Source organism: Triturus cristatus, chromosome 3_1 (assembly GCF_964204655.1).
Source record: "Triturus cristatus chromosome 3_1, aTriCri1.1, whole genome shotgun sequence".
NCBI lineage: Eukaryota > Metazoa > Chordata > Amphibia > Caudata > Salamandridae > Triturus > Triturus cristatus.
Genome location: NC_140583.1, coordinates 919507597 through 919531077, shown reverse-complemented (window position 1 = coordinate 919531077; position 23481 = coordinate 919507597). Strand labels below are relative to the sequence as shown.

General features: G+C 46.1%; 1 protein-coding gene across 5 annotated transcripts in view; it reads left to right on the top strand.

The window, feature by feature from the left end:
* Positions 1-23481, top strand: part of TANC1 (tetratricopeptide repeat, ankyrin repeat and coiled-coil containing 1) — a 740414-nt gene that overhangs the window by 583243 nt on the left and 133690 nt on the right. For all 5 annotated transcript variants that reach the window (XM_085645503.1, XM_085645500.1, XM_085645502.1 and 2 more), the window contains one exon: positions 21409-21531. In XM_085645503.1, the coding sequence (XP_085501629.1) occupies positions 21409-21531 (123 nt within the window). The remainder of the gene's footprint in view (positions 1-21408; positions 21532-23481) is intronic.

Below are 23481 nucleotides of genomic sequence, written 5' to 3'. Positions count from 1 at the left end.
AATTTCCTGGAAATAAAGAGCTGTCTTCCTGGCGCTGAAGGCCTTCCTTCCGTCCTTCCAGACCATCTCACTGCTGATACAGACGGACAATACAACCACTATGTATTACCTCAACAAGCAGGGGGGGTCGAGATCGCGCACTCTGTCGCAGGAGGCGCAGGCGATCTGGCACTGGCTTCTGGCCCGAGGACTGACGATTACAGCCACGCATCTGCCAGGGGTACAGAATGCTCAGGCGGACGCACTGAGCAGGCTGATTCAGGAAAACCACGAATGGGTCATAAACGACGAAGTACTAGGAGAAGTCTTCGCAAGGTGGGGGACTCCGGGCGTAGATCTGTTCGCCACTGCCGAAAACAGCAAATGCCGAGACTTCGCATCCAGGTACTACCAGCGGGGGACGCTGGGGAATGCGTTATGGATCGATTGGTCGAACAGCTTTCTGTACGCTTTTCCACCCATTCCCCTGATTCCGGCAGTGCTCATCAAGCTGTCCCAGTCCAGGGCGCGGATGATCCTGATCGCCCCGGAATGGCCCAGACAGTGGTCGTTCACGGACCTACTTCACCGGTCTCTCCTTCCTCACATACGGTTGCCGTGCAGGCCGGACCTTCTCACGAAGTTCGGGGGGCGGATGGTGCACCCCAACCTCTCGTCTTTGAGTTTGGCGGCATGGCTCCTGAAATAGTGCAATATGGCCATCTGAATCTACCAGAAGATTGTATGGACATACTGAAGGAGTCTAAACGGCCTTCCAATAGGACGTCCTATGCCTATAAGTGGAAGAGGTTCTGTATCTGGTGTAAGTCCAAGAATTTTGATCCTACGACATGTAAGGAAGATGTCGTTCTTCCATATCTTTTACATTTGGCGCAGTCTGGCCTTAATTTCCATTCCATTAAGGTTCATCTGGCTGCTTTGACTGCTTACAGGAAATGCCCTTCACAGACTTCCTTCTTTCAGATCCCTGTGGTCAAGGATTTTTTCGAAGGCTTGAAGAAAGTGTTTCCTCCTGTCAGACTTCCCTCCCCTTCCTGGGACTTGAATGTGGTGCTGTCCAGACTGATGAAGGAGCCTTTTGAACCCATTCACAAGGCTTCATTGCAGCACCTATCCTGGAAGGCGGCGTTTCTAGTGGCCATTACATCAGCCCGCAGGGTGAGTGAACTTCAGGCATTATGTTGTCAAGAACCTTATACTGTATTTCATGCTGCTAAGGTTGTGATGCGTACTCACCCTAAATTTCTTCCTAAGGTTATCTCTGATTTTCTTGTCAACCAGACCATAACTTTGCCTACGTACTTTCAGAATCCCTCTTCGCCAGCGGAAAGGTCTCTCTATTCCCTGGATGTTCGGAGGGTGTTGAAATTTTATCTGGATAAGACCAAGGATATTCGTAGGTCAGACCAATTGTTTGTGAATTATGGATCAGTCAGGACCGGTCTCGCGACCTCTAAGCAGTCATGAAGTCTAGCGCCAAGATGCTCCTTGGAGTGTAAGCGCGCTCTACAAAAGCCCATTCACATTCACATTCACATTCACATTTCTAGGTGGATTGTGTCCTGCATACAATTGTGTTATCAAAAGGCTAATAAGACCTTAGGGGGTAAACCTAAGGCTCATTCCACCAGGGGCAAAGCTGCCACGACGGCTTTGCTGCGTAATGTTCCGATTGCGGAAATCTGCAAGGCGGCCACTTGGAAGTCGGTCCATACCTTTGCTGCGCATTACTGTCTGGACACAGATGCCAGGGCAGATGCTCAGGTTGGGCAGGCTTCGCTGCGAAATTTGTTCGCACAGTAGTGGTTTTGTCTTGTGTGTTCTCCACCGCCGTTGTTATGTGGGGATGGGCTTGCCATTCTATTCACTAGATTATGACTATACACAGAGATCCCCTACTACAGAAGGAGTAGTTTATTTTCTGTAACTCCAGTTCTGTAGTAGGGGTATGTCTGTGATAGTCATAAGCGCCCGCCCTCCTCCCCGGTGGAGAGATGAATATTCATGTAAGGAATGCTACAGGTATGGCGTGCTACGCCTTCAAAAAGAACTGAAAGTAAAAGGGACCTGCTGTGCATTCTGGGATACTGGGAAAGTTCTGGAAAGTTTTCTTAAAGGCACAGTATCCTGTTCTGAGCCACATAATGGCAGCCTATGGGGCTTGTCTGTCCATTGCTTCCTCTCTATCATTCCAGAGGCTTTTGCTGGGAGAGGCAGGGTGTTTTTACCTTGTGGAGAAAAGCTGGACAGGCAGTGCTGTTTGTGGATGTTGGTGGAATTCTAGTTGAAGTGCTGGACAGTGTAGCCTGTGGGTATAGGCTGCATTATCTGTCTTTAGATTAAATTATCTCTTAAAGGTGGATGCAGGTCTGCATGTTTTGACACCTTAAGAGATTTATTTTTTTTATTGCTCCGGGGTCCCCGCACATGGGCGGGACTATTCACTAGATTATGACTATCACAGAGATACCCCTACTACAGAACTGGAGTTACAGAAAAGAAACTACTCCATATATATGTACAGAGAAAACTTCCTACATTTTAATACATTAAGAACCATAAAAATAATTGCTCATTTGTTCATGAAAAAATATAGGCAAGCTTTCGCTTTGCACAAAGTGGAGTGGCATTAAAACCCATATTTCACAGGGCACCAGCAAATAAACACAACAAACCTTTTGGTGTCTAAAGACCTCAAATCAGTACAGTAAACTCTAGTTTTTCACTTTCAGTTGTCAGTGGACATGTCCCTATTTGAAACAAACATTTGCAAAGCCATTAGGGATGGTGTCACCTGCCAGCCTTTCGGCAATTCTTGTTTGGTGTGTCATGGCTTTTGCAAAACTTTGTTTGGGAAGCTGCCAGGAGTTTGTCAGTCAAAAAAAAAAAACAGAAACGTTGATTAAAGGGAAAAATGTTTTTGAGTCTCAAAAAGCACACGTTACCATACATACCTTAACTGAAGGGAGCTACTTTTTGTGTGAATGTGCTCCTTGTGAAAGGGAGGCATGCCGTGACTCATAGTGAAGCCAACTGAAGTGGAGTGATGCATTGCCCCCTGTTGCATGCTTGAGTGGGTTGGGGAAAAATGTGAATGACACAACCACAGGCAAATGGATGAAGTGTGGTTATAAGCACTTCTGAGTAGCTATGTCATACACATAATTTTATTAAACGGTCTTGGCTAATATAGACAAAGAAGGCAAAAAAAGAAGGAAGGCAAGAAATAACTAAAGAAAAAAGGAAGGAAAGAAAACGCAAGAAGGGAAAGAAAGAAAGAAGGAAGGCAAAAAAAGAAAAGTGTAGGAAGACAAACAGAGGAAAAGGAAGACTGAGGGAGAGGCAAAGGAAGACAAATACAAAGGAAAGAAAGAGAAGCAAGAAGAAAGGGATGAAAGAAGGAATGAATGCAAAAAAGAAGGAATTACATTAAGAAGAAGAAAAAAAGCCAAGAAAGACAGAAAAAAGGAATGAAAGAAAAAAGAAAGCAAGAAGGAAGAAACACAAGAAAAAAGCAAATCAGCAAAGAAGGCATGAAAGAAAAAAGAAGGAATTAAAGGAAAACAAGAAATCAGGAAAGAATGAATGTAACAAAAAAGGAAAGCAAGAACAAAGGGAAGAAGAAATAATAAAGTATATGAAAGAAAGAAGGAAAGAACGAATGAAACAAAGCAAGAGAGAAGGAAAGAATCAAAGGCATAGGGGAAAAAAGAAAGAATGGAGGTAATAAAGAAAATTAAACATCATGAAGGCTGGTTTTTCTTCCTGAGCAAAGTTTATTAAAGAACCATTGGTGAATAAACATGTTGTGAAAACTTTTTCGCTTATCGATTCACATGTATGATATTGTTGTCTTCGATAACTTAATATAGAACAGTTTCAGATGGACGAAATCTGTTAAGCTGTGAAATTCCAGCAGTCAGACAGCAAACAAAGGACTCTCCAAAAGGATTTTTTATGTAACGTCTGTTTATTGAAAACAAAGCGACAAGAAAAAAAGAGGCCAAGCAAATAGAAGGCACATGCCCAATGAGAAAAGCGATGAGATAACATCAGTGACCAAGCTGTACATTGATACATCAATATAAAATCAACCCACCAGATACAGAAGTCGGACTGTGAAAGAAAAAAAGAAAACCCTTCCCTACAAAATATAGTAGACTGGAGCAACATAAAGCGCGGTACCCTCCCAGGTCGCAAACAGCATAGCAGTAATCCCAGCTCCAAGGGAAAATATACGAGAGGAGCTAGGGTACACAGGTCAGTCAAGAGTCTGAACACCTTGTGGAGGAGTGCCGCAGCGCCGCAGCTGGACATACAGAAGAGACATGTTAGCTTAGCCTTATCAACAATGACACCTTCTCATCATGGAGAGGAAATACCTTACACTGTGAAAATACTAGACAGCAATCTCCATTTTTAATAGGAAGAAGAACACGCAACAAAACGAAAAAGGGATCTTAAGTCCAAAAGGATTTTACAACAACATTGACAGGAAGACGGGAACTGATAGATCATGGAATGGGAGCAGGTCGTTGTGTCCACTCCTCTGCTGCCAGTGATTGCTGCCTCATTTTGTTAGTTTTGGGACTGTTTGCCCCTTGGAATTTCAGTTTTTTGCTCCCCTCGCTGCCCACTCGTTCCCTTCTGAATTTGTTTTCCCATTCCCGGAGACCAACCCACCACCCAAGACCTACTTAGTGGAGGTCATGGTGTGTCTACGCAGCAGGCGCACCAAAACCAATCCAGAGCCAAGCCCATCTGCGCCTGTCTGCGCCCATTGCCAGGAACCCTGGCCCTCCTGCCACTCACAGATATTCCACCTCAGAGTTCCGAGCACTAGACCACAGACGACGCAACAACTGCTGAATCGCATCTCCACGATCAACGGTAGGATATTTCACCTGTTGACACTGCCTTTTGTCCTGCAATACCAGAGCAACCAACAAGGCCGGAGACACCGCAAACATGACCGCATCCACCTCGCTGGCTGAGACCGCCACAGTAGAACTACAGTGCATCCTACTCAACACATGATGGCTCTGCAGACATGCCACAGAAGTCTGGGACACAGTCTCATCCCTCACTCTGGATGTCATCTTCCTCACAGAGAACTTGCTGAAGCCCGCCTTTGGGCCAGACATCTCTTTGGAACCCACAAAGGCTACAAGATAAAACATCGGGAATGAACCAACAAACACGGAGAAACTGCCATCATCTACAAGGACACCGTCCACTGCATGACCTCCTCAGACGAATCAACTCCGATAATGGAAAATATACACTTTCAATTCCACACAGATGGAAAAAGCACCATCAGAGGTACTCTCGCCTACAGACCACTAGGACCAAGCCCAAGCTTCTGCAACGCCATACCTGACCTCATCACCCCGATTGCCATCGACTCCGAGCAGTACATCTTAGGAGATCTTAACTTCCATCTTGACGACCCCAGTGACACTAACACAACCGACCTCCTGGAAAGCATGAGCAACATCGGCCTCAAGCAACTTCTCAACGCCCCACCCACATTGCAGGGCAGACACTTGACCCCATTTTCACGTCCAGCAACAGAGTCAAGTACAACCATGCTCCCATCTCACTTGGACCGATCATAACAGTGTCCACGTCACCATTTGAGGACCTACCAACACTGGCAATTTGCTCCACGCTCAGAAACTGAAAAAGATATCAGAAGATCAATGGAACAAGAATCTCAACTCTCACCTCCCAGACATAACATCCAACCCAGAACAGGCTGAAAGGAACGTCTCCCAGTGGATCACTAAATGCACCAACACAATTGTCCCAATAAGCCAGTCAGATCCATAGAACCGGCCAGAAGAGCCAGCTGGGTTACTGTGGAGTTGAAACCCTCCAAACACAACTGTTGGAAACTAGAGACGAAGTGGCGCTCAATCAAAGACACAAGAGACCACTCCACCTTCAAGACAGCACTCAACCACTATCACCGCCGCCTGAAAGAAACAAAGAAGAGCGCCCTAACAGACCAGATAGAACCCAGCTCTAACCGTAGCAAGAAGCTCTTCACCATTGTAAAGGAGTCCTCCAACCCCGCAGCCACGAGAACAGCATCACCCTTCCCAAGAATTGGCGGACTTCTCTCACATCAAGGTCTCTGCCATCTACGAAAACTTCAAACCCCAAATCACTGCCACAGACAGCATCAGCCTGCTCACACCCACGAACACAAACCCTGAACTCCTGATCACCCACTGGGGCCCTCTCACAGGTGCACCCACGCACCCCTGTCCCCACCACATCTTCATCCTCAGGAGAAAGACGATTGGTGACAGCCTCAGGAAAGTCCTAAACGCCTCCATCACCTCGGCCTCCTTTCCTGAGGACTGGAAGCACGCTGAAGTGAGGCCCCCTCCTGAAGAAACCATCCACCAACCCAGCAGAACCAATGAGTTATTGTCCCATCTCCCTGCTCCCCTTCCCAGCGAAGGTTTTCAAGAAGGCAATCAACAGGCAACTCACCGAACACCTCGAATGCAACAACCTCCTGGATCACGATCCGCCCTGGTCGCAGCCATCAATGACATCAGGACTCTCATGAACCGTGGCAGCCTTCATCTTCCTGGACCCGTCAGCTGCCTTCAACACTGTCTCTCATTACATACTGATCAGAAGACTCCAGCACATCGGAATCAAGGGAGACTCCCTCAAATGTATCTCCTCATACCTCACCGTAAGAACCCAGAGAATCAGTCTCCCACTGTTCACCTCGGAACCCAAGAAGATGTGCAGTGTCCCCCAAGGATCGTCCCTCAGCCCCACCCTCTTCCACCTATACATGACCCCCGGCCAGCACTGCAAGATCTCACGTACTCAACATCATCTCCTACGCCAACGACACCCAGCTTATCATTTCGCTGTCAGACACCTCCACCACCATCAGAACTAATTTCCACAGATGTATGTTGAAAGTCTCCCAACAGGACGAAGGACAATTTTCTCAAGCCCAACACGGACAAGACGGAAGTCCTCATCTTTTGGAACAACACCTCTGCATGGAACGACGCTTGGTTACCTGTTGAACTCGCCCCATACCCATACCCCGCCCAACCGACCATGCCCGCAACCTATGCATCATTTTGGACAGCAAGCTTCCTATGAAGAAAGAGGTAAATGCAATCTCATCTGCCTTCTTCGAAACCCTACGCACGCTCCACAAGATCTTCAGGTGGCTCCCAGTTAACACCAGAAGGACCGTCAAGCAGGCCCTCGTCACCAGCAGGCTGGACTATGGGAACACACTGTACGTAGGAATCACCGCACAAATCCTAAAGAGACTACAGATAATACAAAACTCAGTGGCCAGTCTCATCCTCAACCTCCCTAGACATACCCACATCACCTGCACCTCAGGAAAGTACACTGACTCCTGATCCAGAAGAGATGCCAGTTCAAGATGTTGACCCATGCATACAAAGCTCTTCTCAATGAAGGAGAAGCCTACATTAACAAACGTTTGAACTTCCACAAATCAACCAGACACCTATGATCCGCCTCCTTCCTCACGGAGACACCCCCCCACCCCACCATTCTGCCGAAGCAACAGCGGAGGATGCTCCTTCTCACACCTGGCAGCCAACACTTGGAACAACCTTGGACCGCCCCATCGCTCCAGCAATTCAAGAAAGGCCTTAAGACCTGGCTGTCTGAGTGATAGATCACCACGATAGAAGCAGCAACTCCAACAGCTTGAGAACCTCAAGAGGGAGATTTGTCGCGCTGTACAAATCTTTGATTGATAGATGGAAAGTGGCCTGTACCCATAACATATAAGTAATAAAAAAAATATTGTCACAGAGGGAACTAGCTTTTGTGCGCATGTGCTGCTTGTCAAAGAGCAAAATGCAGTCACAGTTATCCAGTGGCCGACGCAATATGTCAATGACACACCAACAGACCAATGGATGAAGAAAGTTGGCTGAAAGCCCCTTCAAGTATATTATACTTAAATTTTGGGAAAAATCAAAAGATCTTGGCTAACACCAGACCTAAAAATACCCTTTAAGGCTAACTACTCCAAAAATATATATTTAACATGCTACATACCTAAAGGGGGTACAGTTGTATTAAGATTGTATATTCTCATCTTGGGAGTTCTGGTAACATTAACTAACCTCTCTGCCTATGGCCTTAATGTTTATGATGTAACCAGAACTATTTCAGGGCAATAAAGGACAAGGAGCCCGAAGTATATATTCCTTTTGCTGTTGCAAAATCATAAGCTGTTCTGTGTCTCATTCCGAGCGGCAGTTGGGTGGCAGCATGAAAGGGGCATTGTCTCCTAAATACAGTTCACAATAACCTACATCAGTAGTTTGTGATCATAGTTGCGGGTTGTAAACCATTGATGAAATGCTGACACTTGAGTTGGGATCGTATTTGACTTGTGAAGGGTAAGCTGTTACAAGGGTATTGTGTTATGTGGACGCTAGAAGAGAAGGCAAAGGGCCAGGGGATGAATACATGCTTCCCCTGAGTATTTTCCCAAACTAGAATTTTTTTAAAGCAGAACATATCCCTTTTAGAGAAATAGGAAGCTTAAAAAAATTGCAGCCATCATGTTTGCTTCTAATTCCATTCTTAAATTGTACCCAATCTCAGGGGGCTGCAAATAGCGATCTATCTAATTAATATTAAATACATTGTTTTGCAACCCTTTTCAAATGGATATTTAACAATGTGACCTATCACTATAAATGTTGCATTGCAAAATGACAGGCAGGAATCAAAACGTTGGACCTACAGCTCTGAAAAGTACCACACTTCAGGTGTTGGAACGCATCACCGTACTGAAATTCATTGTCAGGCATTAGAGCGCCTCCTCCGCTTTCAAGCAGCCCAAGCGCCGCTTAAGTACCTTTGACAGTTTGGTATTACAGGCAGTGCACATTGCTGGGCCAGGCTTGGAGGCTGGCTAGACAGCTTTCTCTGTCTAGGCTGGCTACATTGTTTCCGACATCGCGCGGAGTGGCAAAGTTACTGAGCTCACCTCGTCACATTGAAACTGAGGCTCAGCCAGGGTTTACTTTGCCCAATCAACACAGCCTGACTAGAGCACGGGCGGGGCCACATTTGCAGCTTGCACAGCCGGGAGCCCTGAGCTACATCTTACCTCACACTGTGCAGCGCCGCCCGTCAGCCGGCGCATTCCGACTAAGATTTGCAGCGGACCTCACCTGTCAGGCCGCTGTGAGAGAACGGTGGTCTGGTGCAGCCATGAGTGGAGTCACTGAGTTCTGGACCGCGGTGCACTCAGACCAGTGTACGGACTTAACTGGGCTCGCTGTCAGAGAGTAAGTGTCGCGAGCAAACCAGGCCGGACCGCCAGTCTCCGCTTTCCCCTGCTGCACTGCCTGAGGGCCCAGCCATCCTCACCATGCAGTCAAATTGTCAGTGACTTCGCTTTTATGACTCCATGCTTGGTGTTAACTCCTCCCTCCATGTTATTGGAACTCCATGTTTCCAGTCCTGGACTTTCATTGGATACGCTAAGGCATCTGGGCGTTGTAGTTTTTAGAGTATATTTGCTAACGTTAGCCTGTGAGCTTACGCAGTACAACTCAGTATTGTGCTTTTTTTCATCTCTGTCAACCTCTGATTGACATCCATGGCTAAAGAGAAAAATGCACAATGGTAACTATGCACTTTGTGCCAATTAAAATCCTTGTCCCAGCAAAAGGTTTTGAGACCACACTAAAGTCGTTTGGTCCTTCCAGGCTTTACTACAGAAATGCTCTGCTCACAGACACCCTCAATTTAAGGCTTCCAGCCCTAAAAGCTATCACAAATGCACTAGACTGACTTACTCCTAACACAGAAAAGAGGAATCTCATCTCTTCAGTTCTGAGATCCCTGAACTGGCTCCCAGTGGTGCCAAAGCACTGTGGAAAAAAACGAGATTTACAAACTCACTTATTAGCATTAATTTGTATCACTCTCTACGCTTCAGTTAGTTTGTGTGATGAGGTCCTCACTGTTAACCCAGATATGATATTGTCTGCCTGTGGATTATTACATGTTCATCCTATCACATTGTGTCTTGTAATGAATATTGTATGTCTGCCTTCTTCTTTGTAACGCACTCTACATCCGCTATTGGCATGTGTAAAAGGAAGTCCCTGGACTGGAAAGATTGTGCCCCAACAACATGAAGCGAGATGGCTGTCCTTGATTCACTGCACTGTACAGCGGTGCAGAACTCATCCTGGGCCATGTAACTAGCTCATGCCAGGTGGAAACATTTAATCTCAGCCACAACCCTGGTCATCCTGGCAGTAGAATTATTGCTGCAGTTCTAGTTGGCAAACATTTTGACTTAAAGGTTCAGTTAAGGCACCAGGAACATCCTGGCTCAGGATCCTAGCAACTCAAAGATCACTTCCCTTGTGACTTTGCACTCAGTCCTTCGTGCTGAGGCCTCTAACATCCTGATTGAAGAAATATGTGGAAACTGCCTGTATGTACATCATACCCTAAATGAAACGGTCCTGCTGATGCACATTTCTGTACAACTGTCCTGACAGTATGAACCTGTACTCGTATACACAAAAAAAAACGCCAAAGAGATGAAAACCTGCCACATTGTTCCACTAGCGAGGCTGACTATAAAACAATATTGCTTCCCTTCTGTAAATAGTGCATTGTATTTTATTTTGTATTACTCTTGGCTAAGCAAGGGCGTAATTAACGGAGCCAAAGGCTACAGCGCATGACTAACCAGTTAATCATTTGTTGAAAATAATATTGCAGAACACAAACTACCAGCACTTGGATACAAAATGCCATCATTGAAGAACATTTAGGGGAATTAATTGGTTTTCCCATATAGATGGCCACAAATTGATGGTTTATTTACTAGTTGATAGTGATAAACGTTGTACCTGGCAACTAGTTGCTTTTTAGGTCTGGTCTTGAGACCGCATTAGCTATTTAGCTGCTTCGTCTGTCAGACAATTCATAAATACAAATGCATATAAATATACATCCATAGAGCTTTGGGTCAGCCATCTTCATCCATTGATAACTTCAACTCTCATTCAAGTTGTGCTTCCTCCCACTATTGCATATAGACTGGGGCAATGGATCAGCCCACTTCCGCCATCTGTTGTCTTACACTGTGAATGACATGTCACTTTATCACATAAGCACAAAAACTAGTGCACCTCATCAGGCTCCCTCCTTTCATTTCTGTTTTGTTTGCTAGTTTGTTAACTTTTAATTTCTCTTGAATGTGCTTAAGGAAAAACAACATTATATTTAAAGAAATGCGCATTTGCCAGGGCAAGACCTGTTGGGTTTGCCGGTGCTTATTTTCATTTGCTATGACTGTTCAGGCAGTTATGAAAACTGAACAATGTTTTCTTGTCCTTCTTTTGTCCAGTTCCATTAAAAAATCAATCTGGTTTTATCTTTCCTGATGGGAATGGGTTTTCAAACAATCAGTTCCTGTCATATAAAGTTATCAAGGTTAATGGCTTCTTAGTGGCTATTAGCTCAGCTCACAGATCTGCGAGCTCCAGTCATTATCCAGCAGACTCGCCTTACACAGTTTTCAAATGGAAATAGAGAATGGTTGCTGGTCATTCTAAAGCTTCCTTTTTACTTAATGTGGGCGTAGAATTTCAGATCAGTCGGGCCTTTCACTTGCAAGCGCTTTATCTTTCGCCTCACCATTTCTGGCATTGCTTTCAACACAGATGGACGCTTAGCCTCAAAAGAAGACATTAGAATGGAAGTCAGGTGGGACACTCAAACAGGAAGAGGTTGTTTTTGTTTCATTTGACAATTGTTCTTATAATTGTGTTACAAAATAGCCAGTTAGCAGCTGTCTGAAATCTTTAATATTAATTCCACCAGTGGTGTCCTGACTGATGTCCTTATGTTTTGGGTAGTGTGGGTCAAGAAATATGTAGTGTAGTTCTTTTCATACCATTGTCAGCTTATTGCCTAGACTGATTAGGCATACGCTAAATGTTAATGCTTGGTCTTGCACGATCTTTCAGGAGAGCAGACATGTCTGTTTTCGAGTGTGACCATCAAAGGTTATAGTGCAACGGTTATATGTCAAAGATTTGAAGGAAGCGAGAAAAGGATTACAATAGTTGCACTATTTCTTGTAAATGCATATATCATCTTGCAGATTGACACACACCCACACTCCTCACCTTTTGGATTATATGTGGAGAGTTATTTTATCCTTCTGTGGTATATTTTCAAGACCCGTGAGGGCAGTGTACGCACCCAGGGCCTGATTTTGTAGTGCTACAAAAATTACTACAAGGTACTATTCACAAACTGCACTTTTGCTGTAATTTACACTTTTGAGTAAGTTTAGTATTTTTCCATATTCACAAACTGCACTTTTGTAGTAAGTCCCTGCCTCCATTATTTTCTACTGGAGTGTGTTACAGTACCAGTGGTTGACCATATGTAGTGCTGGACTTAATAAACATGTGTTAGTTACTACAAAAGCGCAGTTTGGGAATACTAAAACATAGTAAACTTACTCAAAAGTGTATGTTACCTTTGAATCAGGGCCACAGTGTTAATTATACTCAATGACACAAGTGTCAGTATGCAGAATTATGGACCATCTTCTGCCCTCCACTAGAAATATTTTTTTGAGTCTACTGCTTGGCATCAGAGGTTGTTTGACAGATCTGCTTGGCATCAGAAGGTGTGTGGCAGCTGTCAAAACAAGCACTGGCAAAGCTAATAAGTCTCTCCTTTAATACCTATTGGCTTTTTCAATAGTTTTTAGCCATGCGGTCCAGCATCCTGATGCTGTGAAGCATGGCTAAATAAGGAAGAAATGCTACTATAGGGTACAGGTCATTTTGCAGGTGTGCGCATCATGCAAGAGTGTGCCTAGAAATGAGGCACCCTTGTTAGATCGGAAAATAAAAAAATGCATGAAAGCATTTTTTTAAAGTGATAAAAGGAACATGGAGGGCGCGGGTAAGGAGGAGCAACACCGAGGGCACGAGTGGAGGGAAGCAGCAGGCAACAGAGGGGGATGGAATCAACATAGAGAACGGCAGTGGGGAGGAGAAGCAATCGGTGAGACAACAACGTGGAGTGGGTGGGGGATAAGCACATGGGTGCGAAAGCAACGAGGAGACATGAGCAGGCACAACCGTGAAAAGGCTGGGATAAGCACACGGATGATGGAGAGCAAAACGGAGTGCTGGGGGAGAGAAATACATGAGTGAGAGAGCTGGAACATGTACTCTGTTGGATAGTAGTGCTTAAAAAGCAATTGTCGGAGTTTAGAAGCCAGCCAATCAATAGAGATTATAAAGAAGCTAGGTCCATGGGAGGGACAAAGAAATAAATTACAAGCTGGGATTTGAATAAGACGCAATAGGAGTGACGGTAAAGCCAACCAATGGGCGAGCTCCAAACTCCTTCATGCCTTTGGTAATACCACTATAAGTTTTTTACTACCACACAGTTGTGCTGTCTCGTAGGCTTTACCTAAAGAACACACATGTATAGTTGAAAAGTACCTAGCTTGTTCTGTTAGAAATGTTAGTACTTCATAACGAATCCTTTCATGTGAAATTGATAGACGATGTTAAGGGGCAAGTAGCAAAATCAGAAAAGTATGACTTTGCTTCGCTGACAAGATATATGGATCCAACTTAATGCTTTCTTTCTTAGCAGCCCTAAAATAAGTTCATTTTATTTTAATAACTATGGCACTGTGGTAGGTAGAGCTTGCATCCTATTCAGCCTGACCAGTGCAATGCTTCCAAAATTGGGTTTGTATTTCCAGGTTAAATTGCTTAAACTATAGATGGGGGGCGCTAGGTGGCGCGCTAGCGGAATGGCCGTAACTGAGTGAGGCTCCCACGGTTCAGCGCAAAAAATCCTTTATTTATCCTGGTTCCTGGCAGACAATAGTTCTTCCCTTCTGGGCTCCTGGGGTCCGATTGCAGCGGGCAGCTGGACGACCGTCCTGTTTGGACTTATGCTGCTTTGAGGTGCCTGGCGGTTGAGCGACGCACTGACCGTCCGGAGCGACTACCGGGGCGCCCACGAGGCAGGTGGGCCCCTAGTGCGCGGTGGTGGTGAAAGCGGGGCCCTGTTGCCTATTTGCCCCTCAATGGCAGCGACGTGAGGCTGTAGATCGGCGGAGCAGTGAGCGGACAGCAGGCGGGCGGTACATGAAGGGAGTGCTGCCGCCCGGAGCTCTTGAGGCCCTCACGGAGACGAAAGCAGCGCCCTGACTGCCGGTAAGTGGAGGAGAACTCGTCGGGGGACTGCCCCAGTGGGGGAGGCTTCAGTGTTGGGCGCCACTGTGCAGAAATTGCCCTGGGCAGCGGCGGGAGCCTGCAGGTGGTGATTTAAGGGCAAGAGCAGAGTGTGACTCGTTACATTGCTGGGGCAGCCTGGAAGCCACTGAGTGTGGGGGAACATCGACTGGAGTGCCCTGCTGGCCATGGCAGGATGTTCATTGCGCTCTGTTTGGAATATTGCATACCTATTGGGACAGTAGCAGCTTAATTTGCCGTTGTTCTCGCCTGAGACTTTTCTGATTGATTGCTTCCAAGAGGTGTCCGCTGTGCAGCAGCACAAAGTGCCCTACGTTAACACTGGGGGCTAACGGGTCTCTCTACTCCTTGGTTGCCGGTAGGAGTGCACACTACTGGCACCTGTGACTTCTGTGTCTTGCGCCGGACCGCTTTACCCCTACAGCGGTGGGCGCCAGCACTGCAATGGGGAAGGGAGATACGCGCCAACCGAAGTTATCTTTTGAAGGCAAAAAGCACGTGCGGCAGCAGCAGGTGGAAGCTGCGGCTGAATTGGATGTACCGCCGATGGGGTCACAGGACACTACTGGGGTTGCAGTGGCATCGGTCCTCTCTGAGGTGCGGCAGGGTTTTGCAACCATGGACGCATTAACGTCGCGAATTGACACCATAGCGCGCAAATTGGAAAGTCATGAAACGCACATAACGGAGGCAGAGCACAGAATCTCAGGAGTTGAAGACGCCACTACTCAGATGCAGGGTACGACGGCGCAGTTAGACAAGCTCCTGAAAATAATTGCGACTAAGAACGAGGACTTAGAGGCGTGCAGTCGGAGGAATAATATTCGCGTCTTAGGTATACCAGAGAGTACCCAGACCGGCAGGCTTGAGGAATACGTTGAGAAACTGTTGGTGGCAGTAGTAGGTCCGGACTTGTTGTCGCCCCACTTTATTGTGGAAAGGGCTCATCGCTCGCTCGGGCCGCGGCCGCCTCCTGGTGGCACCCCTCGGCCCATTATTGCACGCCTATTGAATTACAGGGATAGGGATGTGGCACTGCGGGTTGCCCGGGAAAAAAAGGAGCTGCATTACAATGGAGTGTCCTTCACGATGTTTCCGGATTTCACTGCGCAGGTTCAGGAAGAGCATTGCAAGTTCACCGCTGTTAAACAGAAACTGCGACAGGCGCAAATCGACTATGCATTACTGTATCCTGTTCGTCTGCGCATCACGTATCAGGGGACACAAACATTCTGCACCAAGCCTCAACAGGCGGAGGATTTTTTAAAGCACCTCGGGAAACGGAAGAAGAAGTCACCTGTAAAAGGAGGATCATCGTCAGCAACCACCTCGGATGTGGAGTGATTGGAGTTGTGGTAGGAGGTTAGCAGTTGGTGTACAGCCTACTGCGGCCAGTGTGACTTTCTCCCTGTCATGTACCTGAACTGCAGCCTATGATTGGGATAAGTGGATAGCTAGATATTTGAGCGTTTGGGGGCGTGGAATGACTAAAGATTGGAATCTGACATTTGCAGTAGCAGCTGAACGCCCTTGCAACCCTTCCGGGTCTCGCTACTGGATGCGAGGTCTCGGGATGGGCGTGAGGTACACGTGGGCCACCTAGCAGAAGTTCCCTCACAAGGGTGTACCCCATAATGTTGTTCTGGTGTGTTTGTATTTTTTGCTACTTTGCTCTGGACGGGGGCAGAGTTGTTGTTACCTGAACATGTGTTTTAGGGACCTAGAGGGGGGGGGGGGGCTGTGGATTACTGGCATGATTGGGATGTTCCAGTGGGAGGGGGGAGAAGTTGGGGGTATAGTTGTCATGGCATGTATGGTATGTGGGGCGCTCATAGGGGTATTGACCTTATTATGTGGATGGATTCGGCGCATTGGAGAGGTGTATTGCGTTTGTTGTATATGGCTGAGTAGGAGTGATGGTACCAGCTGCTAAATCTGTTTTGAGAATTTTGTCTTGGAGTGTCCGGGGGTTGGGGGATCCGCGGAAGTGCAGGAGCATTTTGGCGTATCTTGATCGACAACAGACACAGATTGCCTTGCTGCAGGAGACTCATCTTAGACCGGGGGCTGCGGTGGCATTGACTGGTAAATGGGCGAGTCGTAGATTCTTCTCCTCTTATTCCTCGTATGCTAGAGGTACTGCCATATTGGTTAAAAAACAGACCCCCTTTGAGCTGGTGGGAGCCATTGAGGATACGCAAGGGCGTTATGTTATTATATGGGGGCGAATAGGGAGGGATTTGATTACTATCACAAATTGTTACGGGCCTAATGTGGACTCGCCGGAGTTTTTCACTACTGTATGGGGAAAGATTTTGACCATTGGCTCCACGCATGTGATCTGGGGGGGGACTTCAACGTGGCCTTTGCTCCGGCTGTGGATAGGTCCAATGTGGCTGCACATCATTACACTCACGCACAGGGGTTGCTGCGGGGGATACTGGAGGAGGGGGCTTAGTTGACAGTTGGCGACATACACACCCGGGGGTGAAAGAAGGGACGCATTTTACATCCTACTCTGGCACATGGACGCGATTGGATTATTGTTTGATCTCGAGGGGGCTCTGTTCATCCCTTTGTAAGGTTACACATTTAGCTAGGACATATTCAGATCATTGTCCCGTGCTGGTGTCCCTCACCCCACCGGGCTATGATAAACCGCGGCCGCGCTGGCGGATGCAGCCCGCAGTGTTGTTGGATGCTGTATTTCAAGCTGAGTTGGGGGATGAAATAAAAAAAAAAATTGCTAGAAATAAGGGGTCGGTTGACAGTGTTGAGGTCATCTGGGAGGCGTGCAAAGTGACCATACGGGGGTACTGTATCTCCAAGAGTTTTGGGGTGCTCCGAGACTTACAAAGGACGCTGGGGCGCTTGGAGCAAGAGATGCAGGCGTTGGAGAGGCGCATGGGACAGGTGCAACAAACTTTTAGGGACAAGTTATCAGAGTATACGGAAACTGCCACAAGGGAGGTTCGCTTCTGGGGGAAGCATTGGGTGGCAAGGAGATACGGTGAGGGGGAGCGGCTGGGCAAAGTGTTGGCAGAGGTAACTAGGAGTCCCCGATTCACGACGCATGTATTCGAGATAGAGGGGCAGGATGGGGAGCGGCATCGGGACTCCTTGCGCATACTCAAAACGTTTACTGACCATTATAAGCGGCTTTACACGTCACAACGGCACGGTCAGATGGAATTGGATGGTTACTTGGGGGACGTGGTGTTAGGCTGGCTAGGCGATACGCAGTGGGGGTCTTTCGAGCTGGATGAAATCTGGGAGGCAATTATGCAGCTGAAAAATGGGAAGGCGCCGGGATAGGATGGGTTGCCTGCAGAATTTTACAAACAATATATTGATATCATGGCTCCTGTGCTCCGTGAGGTCTACGAGGAGTCCCTTGAGGTTGGGATTCTTCTGCCTTCAATGCGGGAAGCATTAGTCACATCTTTGTTGAAGCCGGGTAAATCCCCTAGATCGTGTGACTCTTATCGGCCGCTTTCCTTGATGAACTGCGACACTAAGATCCTGGCTAAAGTATTGGCCAATCGTTTGACGCTCCTCCTGGGCAAGCTCATTCGCCCGGATCAGTCGGGCTTTGTGCCGGGTAGAGCAACAACTCATAACTTGTGCACGCTTTTCTCGCTCATTCAAACGGTGGCACCTGACTTCCCGCTTGCTGCAGTGTTCCTCGATGCCACCAAAGCATTCGATTCTGTGGAGTGGGACTATCTGTTCGGGGTGCTGCAGCGCATGGGTTTTCCGCCCCCTTTCCTATCCTGGGTCCAGCTCTTGTATTGCCAGCCCACGGTCCAGATATTGATAAATGGTCACTCTTCTCGGTCGTTCAACATCTCTAGAGGTACTCGGCAGGGTTGCCCCTTATCCCCCCTCTTATTCGCCATTGCGATAGAGCCCCTGGCCTCCCGGCTTCGCCAATTGCATTACGACAAGGCCTTTCGCTGTTGTTTGCGCCCGCTCCTAATTTCCTTATACGCGGACGATGTCACACTATACGTTAAGGACCCTCAGCAGAACATGAACCCCTTATTGCGGGGGTTTATTTTCTTCGGTGGGCTTTCCGGCATCACGATCAACTGGGGCAAATCCCAGGTCTTTCCCCTCACACCGGCAGTATCGCGGTTTCTGCTAGACTTTCCCTTGGAGTGGTGTGACACGGATGTTCGGTATTTAGGCATACAGGTGGCCAGAGATAAGGAGGACGCGATACGGCTTAACTATGGTACGGCCATTACACGACTGTCCAACAATGTTACCTGCTGGATTTCTTTGCCTCTCTCGCTTGCGGGAAGGGCATCCCTCATAAAAATGATTATTTTACCGCAATTTCTTTATCTGTTTCTAAATATACCCTACCACCCAGGGGCCTATTTTTTTGCAACCTTATGTACGGAATTGATACGATTATTTTGGGGTGGCAAGCAGTCGCGGCTTGGCTGGTCGACGCTTACGAAGCCCTATGACCAGGGGGGATTTGATGTCCCGGATTTTGAGGCGTATTTTTTGAGTGCCCAGGCGCACTACGTATATTATTGGATTCATCCTCCCAGATACATGCCACAGGTGGCGGTGTAGGATTGGCTTGCGGACCCTATACCGCTGAATGGCATGATCTTTGGTCCACCGCGTGCCCGGTCAGACCCCCCTACTACGGTCACTGGCACGGTGGAGGCGTAGCGTCGTATAGTGAAGCTTGCTGGGCTGCCCTTCTTGTATTCTCCCCTGCTCCCGCTGACTTACCATCCTAGTATTAGTCTGTTCCAGGAGACTGGCTTCCTCAACCTTTGTAAACGTATTAATGTTAGTACCTGGGGAGATCTTTTTCATGAAGGGCAATTCCGTACAATGGAGCACTTTTTTCAGGGACGGCAGCCCACACCGTTAGAGGTGTTTCTGTACGTGAGGCTGAGACAAGGGATGAGGGCGGTGCTTCCGGAGTTCCCTAGGGAGCCGCCGCCTCTTCTCCCCTTACAGCAATTGTTGGGGACCAAGGATGGAAAACATCTGGTATCGGGACTGTACCGGAGCATACGTGCATGCCATATAGGCACTGCTGGATCGTGCACTGGGGGGTGGATTTGCAAAGAGATATAAAAGAGGAGCAATGGCGGTATTGCTGTACCCAAACGGGTCGAATTTCTGCTAGTTTTCGGTTATGGATGCTACATTACAAATTTGTATAGCGGTTGTACTATACACCTGGCAAAAAATACAGTTTTACACTGTCGGATAATGACAGATGTGAGGGATGCAGGAGGCCTGGCGCGGGTTTCCTGCACCTGGCGTGGGAATGCCCTGTGGTGGGGGAGTATTGGGGGCAGGTTTTCGACACCCTCGAGCAGATGGTGGGAGGTGCATTGGAGAGGGACCCGCTAATAGCTCTTTTGGGGTACGTCACCCGGATGCCAGTGGCGTATCGTAAATTTCTCGCTCTCTCCTTGCTGCTGGCTAAACGAAGGGTAGCTTGTAGATGGGGAAGGGGCCGCGCCCCAAAATTTAAGAATTGGCTGGCGGACATGTTGTACTGTCAGGAGCAAATGGTGATCTATGCCGAAACGTTGCCGAAGGCCTCACAGCCTAGAGATATTTGGGGCCCCATGCGGGGGTATCTTCTTTCACGAGGTGGGGATGAGGCTGCTGCTGGTCCTCATGACTCTATTGCTTGACTGGCTGTTGCATCATGATGCTCCTGGGTCCGTAGATACCACATGCATGGCTTGATTGGTGCTGAAACCAAATAGAGGATTGGGACTGAATGGCTATGCTCTACAATGCTGATTTTACTAATGATGTTAGTGTAATATTGTAATTGTGGTCACTTTTCCTTTTGAAGCAGAGGGGAGCAAGCCCCAGTATCGATGCCATGAATTATTGTTGTTTTACCTTGCTTTTAATCATTGTTAAGCATTGCATTTTTTTTTTTTTTTTGTGATTGCCAAAATCATAAATAAAACAAAACAAAATAAATAATTGCTTAAACTATAGATTGGATTACTATCCTATTTTCTATTATGGCAGAGACTTCTTTTGCTCCCTTTACCATGTAGCATCTCATCTTTTCATGCTTAACCTGCATGAGATCACCCTTCTTGATTCGTTATTTTGCTTTTGCAGATCGTGCCCTTTGTTTCTCCTCTTATTACCTGTCTCATCTGCCTTTTTGACCTGTTCTACCAATGTCATTCTGTTATTGACCTCTTTCTCAACAGCCTCCTCGCCGTTACTATTTTCTGCTCTGCATTGCCATTTTATTTTTTATCCCTAATACCTTTAACATTGTTGTCTCTTCTCCCCTTTCTTTACATCTCTTGTTTCCTGTTCTCAATTGCAGAAGAAAAAATAAAAACACACATTGCTGCAACTCTTTGCTCTACTACGAATTATCAATTAAATGCATCACAAACAACAAAACCATAGAAATTCCCTGAAAAATCATGGTTAAAGGTTCGTTATTTTTCAGTGAATGCAAGTCCAGAAAGCCTCTGAAATTCTCCAGTTAGAGTATGCAACCCACAACGTAACTCGCCCCGCCAGCCATGCTCAATACACTGCTTTGGCAATGCCACAGAACAAAATGCTGTCTGCTAAGTGCAAAACATGGCGGGCGGCATCAGTTATGGTGTGCGATGCATACCATACCTGTCAAATTTCACAGGTTTTTCAGGTTTGCATTTGCTGAGCAATGACTCCTTTTGTTTAAAATATAGGTGTTGTCATGTTTGAGACCAAAGAAAAAGCTTTTGACAGATTATTATGGTAGGTTTTGAAGAGCACCCAAATGTAATATTATGAAAGTAAACAATATTGAGTGAGTACAGTCTCAATGGAATAGTTGTACCAGTGTGTCATTTTACATAAAATATTCACAGTAAATGAGGTTTTCATCTTAAATGCTGTGTGTGATATGATTGTTATGAGCCTTTTTTTGTCATCAGTAGAAATGGCACATGGAACAACCTATTGGCAAGTTTGTTTTGTGTAAAATAACCAGTTAGCAATATTTAAAATTTTAAATCTCACGAAAGAATTGTGAATCTGCATATTTACTACATCTACCCGGTCCTTTTTCTCCAAGGGTTTTAGCAAAAAAAGTGGACTGCCTTCCAGCGTCCTTCAGGCTCTGTGGATTGGATACAGTACAGATGGCTTGTCTGCTGCTTTAGCCTCTCTTCGTAACCTTTATACTCCTAATGTGAAGGTAAAATGTGACAAATGCTGATTTTTGCTTGTTTAAAGATGTTAGTATATGTTCTTTTCATTTAGTTATTTATCAATTCCGTGAGAAATAGTTATCTTTTCACTCCAGATGAGATAAACAGTATGACGGTCAATATATCTTTAGTTTTATCAGTTACTATTTTTAAAGAGCCTCAAATTCCCTAAACTCAAAGATCCAAACATAGTCATATGAAGGTTATTGTAAAGAATGACTCTGTTAAGCAACCAGGTGAATATTAGGGGTCTGCTCTTTTGACAAATATATATGTCGGTTTGAGATGAAGCTCAGGTAAGAGGTATCTTGTGCCCTAACTGTGGGAGATTAACTGAGCTCAATGCGTTTCAACAAGACATCAAATAGGTTATTATTTTGAGAATTGTCTGCTCTGGAAAGAGAATACCACCAGGTTTGTAGTTTTCTCTTGGAGAGCCATCAACCTTTTATCCGATGATCTATTTTTACGTTCGACCTTGCACTTGAGCGATCACCGTAAAGCTAATTTTCTAGAAGCCTTTGCAGAGTAAAGAATGTCTTCTACCTACCTGGCCTACATTTGACTGTTTACACAATAAATCCTCCATGTGCCTTTGCTCTCATCTTCTCCTAAAAGGGCAATATCACAAACAAGAGAACAAATCTCTGACGGAATGGTTGGCAAACCAAAAGTCTCAAACACTGGAAACTGGGAGGGCCTAGAGGTTGCCATAGGCAAAGTAGAAGAATAGCTAAAACGGTGAATAGACAACAGCATAGCAAAAAAGAAAAACAACCAGTTCCTCCAGTAACTATTGAAACAAGTGCCTCACACACAGGGTTTGGTGGTAGGTCAGTGGTCATTCAACAAAGTTATCAAGCATATCCATATTATAGTGTTAAAATACAATGTGAGGTAGTGCAGATCCATACAGACAACAACACAATGTTTTACATAAACAAGGAGAGAAGACCAAAGTTCTATATGCTTTCAGTGTTCTTACAGGGCATTTGGTGCTGGTCATTTCAACAACCCATTTTACTAGTGGCATTTTCCCACAAGGCAAACCAAATGGTGGCAGGCTGAGACGTTAAGCACTAACTGGCATTTCACATTAATGGGAATTGGATCTTAATGTTGTCACACATTTTTATAACATGGAGCCCACCAAGCATAGATGTATTTGAATCATAGCAACAGTGGGATATGATAAAGCTTTACCTTGAGATTCCAACATGAATAGTATCATGTGGATGCATGTCATTGAATTGGTAAGGGATATATACTTATTCTTTTTATCCTGTATCACTCAAAACTCTTATCAACTAGTGCACGGTTTCACAGATTACATAAATATTCATAACACAACTTTGGTCCCTTCAGTCATGTTACTCACACCTTATGACCATGTACCAAAAAAGAGAGGGCACTGTGGCCTGTATTTCAGCAGCTGCTAACAATGGGAGTTGTAAAATGTATCGATTACTCTTGACCCAAGCGTTTAAACCTGGCAGCAAGACATCTGAAGATTGAAGAGTTTCAACACAGTAACTTACCTCAAAGATGTATGGACGCCATTCAAAAAGCCAGAAGGCCAGCAACGAGTTATATAGCAAATAGACAAATTTTGTTAGGTGATGGCAAGGCAATATTTTCAGATACATCAAATTAAATATTGAATTCGTCTGATGGATCGCAGTGCTCCTGCATGGTGTGTGTGGCTCCACGCTGGCCTCATACCACCCTGAAAGTGACAGAGTGGAGCTGCATATAAGTACCACCCCTGCATGCTGACCTCAGTACCTTTCTTTATGCTCCTTCCATCGTTGATCCGGAGCCTCACTCCTGTTTCTGTTAGTTTTCCAACGACTTATAAATAATCCCACAGTGTACTAGGGAACAATGTCACCACCGAAAACAACCAGTTTCAAGCTGTGCCATGAGTGCAGGAAGCA